General features: G+C 38.9%; 1 protein-coding gene across 8 annotated transcripts in view; it reads left to right on the plus strand.

Moving 5' to 3' along the window:
• The window catches only part of RASAL2 (RAS protein activator like 2), a 245,434-nt gene that overhangs the window by 216,427 nt on the left and 14,043 nt on the right, over positions 1-14,964 (plus strand). For 6 of the 8 annotated variants that reach the window (XM_070396884.1, XM_070396885.1, XM_070396880.1 and 3 more), the window contains 6 exons: positions 1,936-2,080; positions 2,740-2,976; positions 5,361-5,562; positions 7,687-7,886; positions 8,643-9,504; positions 14,739-14,873. In XM_070396884.1, the coding sequence (XP_070252985.1) occupies positions 1,936-2,080; positions 2,740-2,976; positions 5,361-5,562; positions 7,687-7,886; positions 8,643-9,504; positions 14,739-14,873 (1,781 nt within the window). The remainder of the gene's footprint in view (positions 1-1,935; positions 2,081-2,739; positions 2,977-5,360; positions 5,563-7,686; positions 7,887-8,642; positions 9,505-14,738; positions 14,874-14,964) is intronic. The other 2 variants (XM_070396886.1, XM_070396883.1) reach the window with 1 other exon arrangement.

The raw sequence follows: 14,964 nt of genomic DNA on the forward strand, positions 1-14,964 counted from the left end.
GATGCTCTATCCACTGAGCCAAACCGGTTAGGGCATGAGTTATAGCTTTAAAAGTAAAATAATTTTCTCTGTTTTGGAGGATTGTAATATATCATAATCAGGGGTGGGGGGAGGTAATTGTAGGCTGCAATTTTAGGCAGTTTACTTCCAGACCCTTGATTTATTTGGCTCTTTTTCTTGAAGAATAAAAGAAAAATATTCTTAAAATTCACAAATTATTTATTAATATTAGTACTATTTCCCCAGGATGGTATAACCTTAAGGAACTTACTAAACAGAATATTTATAATATAAATCTAAAGATGGGTCAATTTTTACATGGAATATTTGACAATAATGACTTGGTTTTAAATTTAGATACTCTTTAAAAGGGACAAATAGTATAGAAGCACATAGCATAGAGACTTTGAGGGCACGTTGAATACAAATCTTTTGGTAAACATTTTTAGAAGCCTTTTACTAGTTTTAGTTATTTTACTTTATGAAAAACTATTTTAAAGTTGCCTAATTTGCACATAACAATACTTATTGTATGGAGCCCCTAAAAATGCCAGGCACCATATTAGACACTTTTTTTTTTCATGCATTATTTCAGATCCTCACCACAGCTCTGTAGAGTGGGAGTCATTATGCTATTCTCCAAATACGGCAGCTGAAACTTAGACTAGTTAAGTGATTTTTCAAGGCCCCACAATCATTAAGCGATGGGTCCAGGATTTGATCCCAGATCTGTCTGGCTCCAAAGCCTTTTTCTTCTCTGTGCACCACTGTTTCCTATTCTCCAGGCATTTTTCTTTCAAATAACCACTTCTCATCCTCTCATAGCTATTTTTAAATGCTTTCATTTACCTCAGTATTAGCCATTTTGCTAGAAAAAAAATGCTGTTTATATCACTGCTGCTACTTAATTTTGCAGAAATCATTATTTACTTTCATAAAATCTAGTATAACTAGCCTGAACTTCAAGTAATATAAGCAGATTTGAAAGGGTCTTTGAAAGATCTCCTCTTTCAGACAGGCCTATAGAAACCCAAGGACACATAGTACCGGGCATCATAAATATGTATTGAGCACTTGCAATGCTTTGGGCGCTATTTGATAGGCTGGGGATCTGAACATGAATAGAACCTGGTCCCTGACCTCCAAAGGTATTCATCCTAGAGATGAGACAGACATATGAACAAATAAGCACAAAACATTGTGAAACATGGAACAGAATATATACAGGTATAGTGGTGGGTAAACATGTAAGGTAAGGACTTGTTCTTTCAGAGAATGTTGGGCATATCCTTTTAGAGAATAGGATATATGAACAGGGCTTCTAAGCTAAATCTATTTGGAAAAACAATTTAGATTATATAAAGAGATGTTCTGCTACAATCTTATGCTGCATTGAATGACTGTTCCCATTACAAGAGGTAAGTCTAGACATCCTTACTCAAATCTATGTTTGGTACCAGAATTAGCAGTTAAAACCTTAAGTGGGCTAGTTAGTCAGAGTCCAAGTTCGAGATGTGTGGTCATCAGGGTTGTTTTTTCTCCTAAGATAATAACACTATTCACCCTGGTAAAGGGGCCTTATAACAAATAATGAATTTATGCTCATTTATTTGTGGTTTCAGATAAAAGATTTAAAGTTATATCATTGTTTATAGTAGTATCATTGTTATTTTTATAAATACCATGATGATGATGATGGTGGTGATTGCTGTTTTTTCACTTCCAGGGTAAAGAAAATAAACATGATATTTGGAAGGTGATAACTCTTGGTTTCCAAAGCAATGACCCTTCATGAACAGTCTTTTGTATCCCCCTGTCAGATCTCAGAAAGATTCCCTATTATGCATTTTAGGACAGGAATCCTAAGTCCTATTGTTCTATTTAGGAAGACCCTGTTTATAGTTCTACTATCTGTCATATTCTCTCTTCAAATAGGGGAGTTCATCAAAGCTTTGTATGAGTCAGATGAGAACTGTGAAGTGGATCCCAGCAAATGTTCATCTAGTGAATTGATAGACCATCAGAGCAACCTGAAAATGTGCTGTGAACTGGCTTTTTGCAAGATCATCAACTCTTACTGGTGAGCTGGTGTCAGTGCTTCATCCACCACCTTTGGAACTTGCATTTTTTTATATAAAAGTCATCACGGTGTTAACTATTATTTCCCAACCAAAGGAAGGGCTTGGGGGCGGCGGGGTAAGGGGTGGGGGGGGAAAGACTGACAGTTTCCCTAATACATTCCTATCTAAAATCTAAACCGCCATTGTGAGCCCAAGAATTTCTGAACTATATACATAAATACAATGTTTGTGTACAAAATTACCACCACATTCTCTAATTGGTTTCTAAAATATTTACTTGGTGTTAAAAAGATGCGTTAGTTATTTTTGATCATTGCTCCAACCCCAGCAATTGGTAAGATTTTGGAAGATTTTGTATGAACAGTCTTTAGAGAGATTATGGTGATCTTGATTAAACCAGATGGTATAGTCAGGAGTCTCATGCCATTTTCCCACTTTGCAAAACTAAATTTATACTAATTCCTGAGTTTTACAGCTTTGGGTTTCTAGTCTCCATCTGGGCTTCTGTGAATTTTCCACCACCTCTCAGCCACAAACCATTTAAGCCTCCACTAGGCCCTCATTGTCTGGCTCTAGAGCGGAGGTGTGTTGGGCCAGAGTGAGATTGCTTGCTCTTTCCTTGAGTATTTAGAGATTTTGATCTTTTTTCCTTCCCCAGTGTTTTCCCTCGTGAACTGAAAGAGGTGTTTGCATCATGGAAGCAGCAGTGCTTGAACCGCGGGAAGCAAGACATCAGTGAACGGCTCATCAGTGCCTCGTTGTTCCTGCGTTTCCTGTGCCCAGCCATCATGTCTCCCAGTCTCTTCAACCTTATGCAGGAGTATCCTGATGACCGCACGTCTCGGACTCTGACTCTGATTGCCAAGGTCATTCAGAACCTGGCTAACTTTGCCAAGTACGTGTTGCTACCATAACCCCTTTTTACAAAACATTGTTTAAAAAAATATATGAGATCTAAAATTTGGGTGGTGATAGGGATCCTCGTCACTCATGTTATAAGACTTTTATTGTGGTGTTATTATAAACTAGAGGCTCGGTGCACAAATTCATGCACAGGGCGGGGGTCCCCTCAACCCAGCCTGCACCCTCTCCAATCCAGGACCCCTCGGGGGATGTCCAACTGCTGGTTTCGGGATCGGGCCTAAACCAGCAGTCAGACATCCCTCTCACAATCCTGGACCACTGGCCTGCCTGGTTGCCCCTAACTGTCCCCCTCCCCCTGCCAGCCTGGTCACCCCTAACTGCCCCCTCCCTGCCAGCCTGGTTGCTCCTAACTGCCCCCCCCCCCCCCCGCCAGCCTGGTCACCCCTTGCTGCCGGCCTGGTCACCCCACATGGCCCCCCTGCCAGCCTGGATGCCCCATGCAGCCTGCTGTTCAGTCGTGTGGTTGTCCCTCACTAACCCCCCTGCCGGCCTGGTTGTAGGCAGCCATCTTTGTGAGGGCATGAGGGTTAATTTGCATATTGCCTCTTTATTATATAGGATAACAAAAAATTGGAAACAACTTAAATATTCATTTTATAGAGGAGTGGTTAATTAATCTAGGGTACATGCATTCAGAACATTTGCAGCCACTATAAACAGTGTTTTCAAAGAATAGCCAATAATATGGAAAATGATGACGATATAATTATATTAAATGAAAAGGGCTTTTAAAAAACTTTAGGGGAAAAAAAGGATATTAAATGGTACATATGCTATTATTCCAGCAGTTTAAAAACACAAAAACTTTAGTATAAACAGTTGGGAAGAACAATCAGACAAATTCTCCAGTTACGTTGTCCAAGACAGTTGGCCCCTTTAAACAAGTCAATGTCATGAAAACTGGAAAAGATGGAAGGGGACTGTTTTAGATTTAAAATGACTAGATGCAATGCTTGAATCTTATTTAGACCTGAATTGGAAAAAAGTCTATAAAAGTCCATTTGGGGACAATTGGTGAAATTTAATTTTAAAAATTTTATTGTGATAATGACATTGGTTTATGTAAGAGATATTCCTTATTCAAAGTATATACATACATATGTGTGTGTATACATATATATATAGAGAGAGAGAGAGAGAGAGAGAGAGAGAGAGCGCGCGCGCGAGCGTGCGCAAACTTGGCAAAATGTTAACACTTGGTTAATGTAGATGAGGCATATTTTTTCAATTTTTGGTAGATTTAAAGCTTTTTTAAAGGACATTGGAAAGCAGTTGGAGGAAATACACACAAATGTAAACAGTAGCTAAATTCAGGTGATAGTGCATCCACACTTTTTTTTCTACTTTTCATTGTTTTTAATTTTTCTCAGTTTGTGTAATTTTTATAATTTATAGAAAATAATTTTATGGAATCACTGAAAGAAACTTCACACTGACAAAATTGATCAGAACAGACTCACTCAATAGTGAAGCTTAAAGACAAGATTCTATTAGCAATGTACTGAAGGAAAAAACTAGAACTTCGGTGGACAGATTGTTTCCTGGCTTAAATAGTTACTTTTTAAGTGCACTACTTTAACTTTGAGTACCCTATAGGTAACCCAATGCAAAAACATACATATTTACCCATATTTGAGCTAATTTTAGTAAAAATTATTTCTGCCTTATTTGGGAACAAGTTTTATGGACTTAAACTAGGCCCCGAAGATAGCTAGAATCTAGATAGGCAAAGAAGAGAGCAAGTTCTTCTCTAGTAGAAATATATAACATGAGCAAAGGCTTGGAGAAGAAAAAGAGTATATGTATTTGGGAAACTTGAAGAAGTGAATTATATTGAAGGTTTATACTGATGAACATTTGGTAGGTAAATGAAGGTTATGTTACAGAGAGCTTTAAATACAAGAAAAATGAGTTTTAGCTTTACACAATAGAAAATAGCTATTCAGAAGTTTTGAGTATTAATATTAAGAAAGTATGTCTTAGCATTTATCACTTATAAATAACTAGAGGCCCAATGCATGAAAATTTGTGCAAGAGCATGCCTTCCTTCCCCTGTCTGCCGGCACCAACTTCCCTTCGGCACTGGAGACTGGGGCAGCTTCCCTCCTCCAGCCGCCTGCAGGCACCCAGGACCCAGGCTGGCTTCCCTTCGGCCCGGCTTCATCAGGAAGGACGTCCAGAAGACGTCCGGTCTAATTAGCATATTACCCTTTTATTATTATAGATAAACAAAATTGGTCACTTACCTCCCCAAAATAAAAATAAAAATTTATAGCTCTGTATACAGTCAACTCAAAATGATCACCTCTCTTTTCCTGAATATGTTCTTTCTCATTTTCTCTCCCTCCCCTTTAGATTTGGTAACAAAGAAGAATACATGGCATTCATGAATGATTTTTTAGAACATGAGTGGGGTGGAATGAAGCGCTTTCTTTTGGAGATCTCTAATCCAGACACCATCTCAAATACCCCAGGCTTTGATGGTTACATTGACCTGGGCCGGGAGCTTTCAGTTTTGCATTCCTTACTGTGGGAAGTAGTTTCCCAACTTGATAAGGTAAAGTAGGCTGGAATAGTAAAGGGAGAAGGGAGGTAGAGAACTTGAATGTACCTGAATTCTGCAGAGCATCCACAGGGTGATAGCACTCACCTTTCTGTTAATTGAAAGCAACCTTTTGTCCTATATATCTTAGAATAAATGGTTGTCATTTCTGAGTGAAATATACACCCTACAAACCAGGAAATTCTAGAAAGCCATGAAATTACTTATCTATTTTTCAAGTAATTATCTGCATTAATGGAGTATGTATTTCTATAAATAAATAAGTACAGTATATATAACATATTTAAAAACTTGCCTAGAAACTAATATCTATTATTAGTGTATGTAGCCTTATTCATGTGCAGTAGGATGACATGAAGCCTCATACAGCAATTTCTAACAAAAGGGTGGACTTCAAAATATAAGGGTGGACTATCATGTTTAATCAGCTTTATCCTTGAGAATGTTTTTGTTGTTATTCTAGTCAGAGGGCCTAATATAACTATTAGTACTACAGAGTTATGTGGGATCTGAAAATCCTGGTGGTTTTTTCTCCATAGATGTAAATTAAGAATCCAGAAGCAATTATAATTCTTAATTATTTATTTTCTGACTATAAGCTAAGAATTTTATTATTAAATCTAAATAAGAATTTCATATTAATAACTAGATATATACCATACCAATCATTTTCTTCCTTCTGGGATTTTTGCAAAGAGGAATAGGTTTTGTAATGGAGAATAGTCTTAACAGACATAGGTTAGATTTATCACAATAATTATTTATTGGTGCTTTTCTTTACTACAGGTACTTTATAAATATGTTGGTGTGGTATGTTAGAATAACTTCAAAAGACAAAGTTATTTTTCTGTGATGCGAATTTGTTTGTTTTCCTTCATTTTTCTATTATCCTTAAAAATGTTCCAATAATATTGGAGGGGTGTAAAACCTATTAATAAAGACCACTTTCCTGAGGAAATGTAAATGGTAGGGTATCCACTGCTGCTTTAAACATTGTGAAATAATAAACTGTTCCTTATTCTTCAGGACCCCTTCTATACTTGTAGAAATGCCAGCTGGACTTTAAATTGCAGCTGTGCTGAGGGTAAATCCCTTGACTATGAATCATGGTTCAAGAAGGCATCCTCCAGGTGACATTTGAGCAGGCATTCTACCTATTTGAGCAGGGTTGAAGAATCTCTTGGTTGTTGAAAAACCAAAGAAGACCCATAGGCAACCATGTAAAACTGCCTAACAGTTGAGCGGCCCTATAAAACGCCGTGAGAATAAGAATTCCCCAAAGAAAAAAATGATTGAGATGGATAAAACAAGTTCTAAAAAAGTTATTCTTTGTTGAATAACTGTATCAGTGAGATGCAGATACAGTTTTCTTGTGAAATAAGCCTCATTTATTCAGGGTCAAGGTCTTTTTAACAGGCTTTGCTGTGTAAATACACTTTCTCCTTTTTTAAAATCTCTGTTTGGTCCTGGGAACCAGGAGTACGTTTAGACATATTTTATTGAGAAAGTTTACCTGAGTTTTCTGGGGGTTTTTTTAAAAAAAAAATTGTCATGCTTATGCCAACCTAGTTGGCAATAATAGGTCCGGGTTCCCAAGATTAAATGGCATAGTTGATAGCAGTGTCAACTGTGTGTCCTGGAGTGTTTTGGACCCCTGCATGCAACACTTTCTTGTATGTGGCATGCATTTCTTTCCTCACATAATCCCTTTTCTTTCGAAGTTTCATCACACTAGCCTTTTGGTTAGAAGGTATTTGGTCCTTCCCCTCCCCCCTCCCCCAGCTTGATTTACTAGCCTTCCAAAGATTTTGTTTGCTTTGCATGCCTATTTTAGTTGGAATGGCAATATTTTGGTTGTTTTGAGCATGTCTTTTAATTTTTATTTGCATAATCCTAATTTCTATTTCCTTTCTTTCCTCGATGCCTGCTGCACCTTGTTTCGCGTCCTCCATCCATCTCGACGCCATGGTTCCGCTGCTCCATAACAATGCATTATGAACCTGCCAATCCCACATGCAAACACCTACCCTCCCCTCCAACCTACACCCCTTCATCATTGGACCTCATGGTCCCCAAAACAATCTGTGGTGGATGTCGCAATGCTTATTATCCAATTAGGGTGAAAATTCCTTCCTACAGGCGACTGTGGCAAAACTGGGACCTCTCCCTCGGGTTCTTGCTGATATCACCAAGTCTCTGACTAACCCTACGCCAATACAGCAGCAGCTGAGACGCTTCACTGAGCATAACTCCAGTCCCAATGTCAGTGGAAGCCTCTCCTCTGGGCTGCAGAAAATATTTGAAGACCCTACTGACAGGTATGAAAGAGAATTTGAAGTACTGTCCCAGAGATAAAATGTTTAGAGATTTGGTGAAAATCTAGTTTATGTGTTGAATTTGCCAACTTTAAAGTCTTGAGCAATTGGAAATAATCATCTGATCTGAGATAAAGCCAATTGTTTGTCATAATACACAAGATCTAGGATATTTATTTTCTAGAATGATATTGTAAAGTTATATTTAACAAATGCATTAAAAAAAAACTATGTCCTGCTTAATGGAAGACTTAAGAGTTCTATGAAATTGACATTTTCATATATAGTAGCACTCAAAAATCGGGAGAACCTCAGTTAAAAACATTTTATAACTGGCTGTTTCAGCTACACAGTGGACACAATATTGATGCTTAGACTTTGTTTTCTTTGTGTTGGCAAGATTTGTGCCTTTGGCATGGGCCCTTGGATTATGCACTTAGAGCCTCTCCTCTTGAACAAATTAAATATGAATTGGGATACCTTGGGAGGGCTTAAAGTCAAACTAGAAAATGGTTGGAATGCTAGTAAAAATGGAAGACAGTGATGGAGTGGTATACACAATATTATTCCCCACGTTTGGAGAAAAACTAAAAATGTTGGATTTTATTTTAAGAATCGTAAGGATGAAATCTGAGCTTAGATGTAAGCATCTGCATTGGTCCTGTGAGCCTTCAGAAGAGTTCATATGCCTGAATTAAGGAATCTTAATTATGTTGAATGTGTCTCAAGAGTAATTAAGGGTTCTTTCTGTTTCTACAGTGATTTGCATAAACTAAAGTCTCCAAGCCAGGACAACACAGATAGCTATTTCAGGGGGAAAACATTATTGCTGGTTCAGCAAGCCTCCTCCCAGAGCATGACTTATTCTGAGAAGGATGAAAAGGAAGGTAGCCTTCCTAATGGGCGGAGCATCTCCCTCATGGACCTCCAGGACACGCACGCTGCTCAAGTGGAGCATGCGTCCGTCATGCTCGATGTGCCTCTGCGCTTGACCGGAAGTCAGCTTTCCATAACCCAGGTCGCCAGCATCAAGCAGCTGCGGGAAACCCAAAGCACACCCCAGAGTGCACCCCAAGTCAGAAGGCCCCTGCACCCAGCCTTGAACCAGCCAGGCAGCCTCCAGCCCTTGTCATTCCAGAACCCTGTCTATCACCTCAGTAACCCAATCCCAGCAATGCCAAAGGCCTCCGTGGATTCCAGTTTGGAGAACCTAAGCACTGCCAGTTCCAGAAGCCAAAGTAACAGTGAAGACTTCAAACTCAGTGGACCCAGCAATAGCAGCATGGAAGACTTCAGCAAACGTAGCACTCAGAGTGAGGACTTCTCCAGGCGGCACACTATGCCAGACAGACACATACCTCTTGCTCTGCCCCGGCAAAATAGTACTGGGCAGGCGCAAATCCGAAAAATGGACCAAGCCGGATTGGGTGCCCGAGCTAAAGCCGCGCCGGCCCTGCCACACAGTGCTTCCTTACGGAGCACGGGGAGCATGTCGGTGGCCTCGGCAGCCCTGGTGGCCGAGCCTGTGCAGAATGGAAGCCGGTCCCGGCAGCAGTCCTCTTCCTCCAGAGAGAGCCCTGTTCCCAAAGTGAGAGCAATCCAGAGACAGCAGACACAGCAGGTAGGGCGAATGCTGGATGACCTGGTTTCTACCTGGTCCAGCTGTTTCCTCGGTCTTTGTGTCGAAATCATTGGGAAACCCCATTGCTAACAAGGTCTCCACTTAAAAATATTTCTGTCACCTTTAAATGGTAAGAGGAAATAAAAGGTTTGGGAGACTTCTAGTGAGGTGAGGCAACTCATCACCCTGAGGACACTGTAACAACCACGCAGGGGCCTTGCCTTCCCTTCACTCGGCACTGAGAACAGATCTGTTATGTTGAATGAATAATTACACACTTAAACTGTGGAATCTATAGGCCAAATCAACCAGAAAGTATTTGGGGACCTGGACATTAATTCTCCCTAAATATTTTTTCTTACGCTTCCAAAATAAAGTTTTATATTCTGAGCCAAGAGTTTAATATAACTACTCCCTACTCCATCCTCCAGCTCCCTCTGGAAATATCAAGTCCCTTGTGCCTTTTCCTGGAAATCACTAGGAAAATAAACAACTGAACACCAGTAGTGGCAATGTAAAGGATAGAGGGAGGAAATAGGCACACAGGTGGTTGACAAGTATTCTAAACATTTACAACTTCCTTATAATTTCTCTTTACATCTGGCGTGGTGAATTTGTGGCCCACAAGTCCTATAAGGTCTGCAAAATCATTTGGTCTGGCCCTGCCAAGGCATTAGGGGTGAGTTAATTAAAAGTTTGACCAAGTATAGTAGGCTAATTTTTAAGTTGATAATTTTGTATGGCCTGTGAATGATATAAATATCCAAATAGCCCTTGGCAGTTAAAAGGTTCCCCATCCCTGCTTTACCAGCACAAACCCAGCTAGTGTCCTACCCAATTTTAATATAAGACTGATAAAATCTTTTCTTCTTGATAAAAAGGTTTTCCAAGAGACACCAATATATATTTTGTTCTTTGAAACAAACTAAAAACCTTAGGAATATGTATGAGTGTGTGTGTGTGTGTGTGTGTGTGTGTGTGTGTGTGAGAGAGAGAGAGAGAGAGAGAGAGAGAATTTCCTACTTTTATCTGAAAAAGATTTTTCTCCTGAAAAGTTTTGTATTTGTTGAATTTTTTGAAACCTAATCATACTTTATAAATACTAGGGGAAGCTTTGTGATTTAAAAAAGGCCTTTGTCAGCCAAATAACTTGTCAGAGGAAACTAAAATAAAACCCCAATGTATCTCTTTAATATATTTGCATTTTTATAGGTAAGCCTTTACTAATTTGGCTGCTTCTGTCTCTATTCTGTTGTGATCAGAGTCCTTGCTCCTACTTTGATAACTATTGTTTAAAAAAATTAGAACATTTGCAGAATTTTTGGATACAGAGAAAGAGGAAGGGATGGAAAACATTTCCAACTCCACCTGATTCTGGTGGCTGACTTCCTGGGCAAAACCTCCTAGTTAGCCATTCTTTCCTAAGAAATAAAGGTTTTCTTCCATCTTAAATTTTTCATTTTTATTTTGTTGTATTTTCCCCAAATTTACCAATTCATTTGATTTAATAAGCATTTTCATTTAAAGAAAAGGAAAATTATATAATACTAGAGGCCCATTGCACGAAGAGATTCGTGCAATAGGCCTTCCTTCCCCTGGCTGCCGGCACCAGTTTTCCTCTGGCACCCGGGACCCAGGCCTTCGCTCCGGCTGCAGTGGAGAAGCCAAGCCTCTTCAGTCTTCAGTCATCTTCAGTCATCTTCAGTCTTCGCTCAGGCGGAGCCTTCAGTCTTCACTCCGCGCCTGCATATGCAAATTAACCGCCATCTTTGTTGGGTTAATTTGCATACTCATCCTGATTGGCTGGTGGGCATAGCAGAGTGACACCAATTTCCATGTTTCTCTTTTATTAGTGTAGATGGTACAATAATATACATAGTTTTCCTTTTCTTTAAATGAAAATGCTTATTAATTGCTCATATAGCTATATCTCATATATACACATTTAATTTGCTAGTTAGGAGGCTATCAGTTATTCACACCTTATTGTAAATTAGTTTCCACACATTGCTTTTATGCCAGCTTCCAGTTGAGATCAACTCCTTTCAGAGTATTAAAGTGTTTATTGAGTCAAGAGAAGAAAGGTAAGTAATTTTAGAAATGGAATATTTTGTGAAAGCAAACAGCTACTAGGGGGCTTACCCATGAGTACCCTGAGGATGAAATAAGGAGAAGAGAAGAATATCAGATTGGAAGAGAGAGACAGGACAGGGAAGGACGTCTACTTACCTTTGAGGTTGACAATGGATGTCGGCCCAGCCCTGGACAGAAGTGAGGAATGCTCACCCATTCTTCCTTTAGTCATCAATTCCCAGGGCCCATGACTCAGACAGATTCTTCAGTTGTCAGTAACAATGTTTGTGCTATAGGAAACTATAACACCTATCACATAAGCACTCAGTACATGTTTCTATGGGTGATTGATGGGCAGTGGTAAATGTATACAGTCTCCAAACAACCAATTTAAAATTTTGTCACAGCCATTAATGCATTGAAGAATGTCTATATTATATTGCCATAAAGTAAGGCATAGCCACAGTGAGATGTCCTAGCACAGCTTTAAATAGTCACCTTTGCTTATGCCTTTGCTGGTACTGCCACCTCATATCAGTTAAACCATAAATCACTATATTTTGATTGCTCAAGTTTCTGGTTTTTCTACGCTGGCTTTTTCTAGGCAGATGGTTCATTCTTTCGAATTTATGTTATTTTTTTAAATTCCTTTCTGTTTCTTGCTTGCTCTTCTCATCTTACTCCCATGAAGCCTCTGAAATTCTATATAATCAGCGCATTTTTCAGGCAAATTCCTTTACATATTATAATTGCAAATTGTGTTAGAAAATTCTTCTCTCCCCAAAACTAGAGGACTTCTTTGTGGGGATTGTTCTGTAGGCGTCTGCAATTATCAGTGGCTTTGTCCTGTGCAAATTCCATTTATATCTATGCACAAAGGAGTGGCCATTGTTGGCACTGTAACTAGCCTCGGTCTCCTCCATCTACTGAGTAGGAAGGAAATAAAATTCCAGTAAAACAATCTACAGAGGGAATTATTTTTCCAGGAAACTTTAATTTTTGTCCCTTTTCAGCCTCTGTGGATTTTATTTTTTCTCATTTTTCTCTTCATTTTGTTTTTCATGCATCATGTACTCTGTATGCATAATACACTTTATCTGCAATGTCTGAGTTGTTCAGATACAGCATGTTACCTAAACTTAGAAGTTCAAATTTGAAGAAGCTCTTAAAATTGGTATTTGGCCAGCCTATTGGAATGGTACAGTTTTCACATTTGGATTTGTTGACCCTCCCCTAAACCAACCTCTTCAAGCACTCTCGGCATTTACTTAGTGATTTAGTCCACCCATCTTTGGTGCTGATAGCAGAAGTGTTGTTATTCATTGATGGGAACCTGACCATTTCAGACTGTGGAGAAGCTGAAACCAACAAGTCTCATTTATACATAGTAAATACTAGCAAGGAACCAGGGAGCTGCCCGTTCTCAATTGTCCTCAGCATAGCCAGGCTATGAGTAATTATAGGGTCAACGAAACTGCTCCTCAGGCTCTTTTGCCCTAAAGTATTATGATTGTTCCCAGAGAAACCCTATACAGCTTTATCTCAAGAGGGAGTAGGAATTCCTACTCCTTTACTTTTTGTCGTTTTTTCATCCTTCATTTTCTTTAATGATCCCCTGTTGAAAGTCAGTGGCTGTAAAAGCTCTTCTCGAGGCTACAGCGAAGCAAAGTGGGATCTGAATCTCTTACCAACCTCTCTTTCAATATCTTTCTCTATAAACTGGAGGTAATAAGTTCTGCTATATATCCAGCTTATGAAGAAGATGGAACAATTATTGGGGAATAGCCTTTGCTGCACTACATATAGTAATAAAGTGTAGTTTATTAATAAAAGGAGGATTAGAGGAAAAACAGTATCTTTCCCTTAGTAATAAATTATAGTAATGAATTCTGTCTAGAGTATTAATAAATAATGTTTCATCAAGCAACTTTGTACAATTATATAGTCACTACCATTCCAAAAAAAAATCACACAAAAAACTATATGATATGCTGCCATGCCTCCAATATTGACAGTCTAATTAGGAAATAAGACCAGCACACATAAGACCAATAGAAAAAAATGTAAACAGTATATAGTTTTTTTAATATGAAGAATATATTACAACAAGAAAATAATTTTGAAACAAAAATCACCTCTATTTTCTTCCAGTCTAACACAATAACTAATTTTTATTTGTTCAATATTACTTTTCCATCTCTTTATAATTGTGTAAAAGTTTTATCATGAATACAAGGCATAGTTAATATTGGTTACTTATTTTTTCAACAGTTATTTACTACCTACCATATGCCACACAAAGTGCTAGGATATATTAGGAAGTGGTTGAAAATCAGATTCAACCAATAAAATAGGAATAGACCTGAATGCCCAGTTCCCATTGTACAATCTCTCATAGTTCATTGGACATTGTTAATTCTGGAGATAGGGTAGCTACCACCATCACCAATGGAATGAAACCACTCTTATTTTTTTGGCTTCTCATTTAACAGTTGAAGCTGAGATTACCCTAAGGAACTGCTGTTTTTAATACAGTGGGGCCTTGACTTACAAGTTTAATTCATTCTGTGACGGAGCTTGTAACTCAAATTACTCATATGTCAAATCAATTTTCACCGAGTGAGACACGTGATGCTGGGCTAATGTTGTGGCATTCACTGTGACGTTCGCTGCGCCAACTAGCGGTGGGGTATCTGAAGCTGGCTCGTAACCCGAATTCTAGCTCGCAACTCAAAGCAAAAAATCGGCCGAGAGACGGCTCGTATCTCAAAAAACTCGTTAGTCGGGACACTCGTAAGTCAAGGCCCCACTGTACGTTTTTAGGAGCTAAAGTTTCTCCTTAGTGTGTTCTTAGGAGTATTGTTAGTTTGCAGTACATTTAGAGGCACTCAACATCATAACAAATCACAGGGAAAGAAAGTTTATTTAAACAACATCTTGTTAACTTGTATAAAGCAGAAAGCTATTGAATTAGCTGCCTTGATGTAATAAGTTCCAAACAGTGAAGTTGTCATTAGTTTTAGTGGCTACTTTAGCTCAAACTACTATTGAATAGTAGAAAACAGGGATCATAGTTATGTCTTCCAACGATAGTTCTCTTTGTGAAACATAACTAGTGGATGAGCTGTCTTGGGAGATGCTAATAAGTATTTCTGATGCAGGTTCAGTCACCTGTGGACTCTGCCACAATGTCCCCAGTAGAGAGGACAGCAGCCTGGGTTCTGAACAACGGGCAGTATGAAGAGGATGTGGAAGAAACTGAGCAAAATCAAGATGAAGCCAAGCATGCTGAGAAGGTAGAACCAAGTCTGTCTTTATTGACGCATTGCCCCACAGTGATAGGCCACAAAAGGGTTGTCTAGCCAAGGACCTGCTCTGCCCCTCCCC

Source organism: Myotis yumanensis, unplaced genomic scaffold (genome assembly GCF_028538775.1).
Source record: "Myotis yumanensis isolate MYYU_CA2020_CCGP unplaced genomic scaffold, mMyoYum1.0.hap1 SCAF_17, whole genome shotgun sequence".
NCBI lineage: Eukaryota > Metazoa > Chordata > Mammalia > Chiroptera > Vespertilionidae > Myotis > Myotis yumanensis.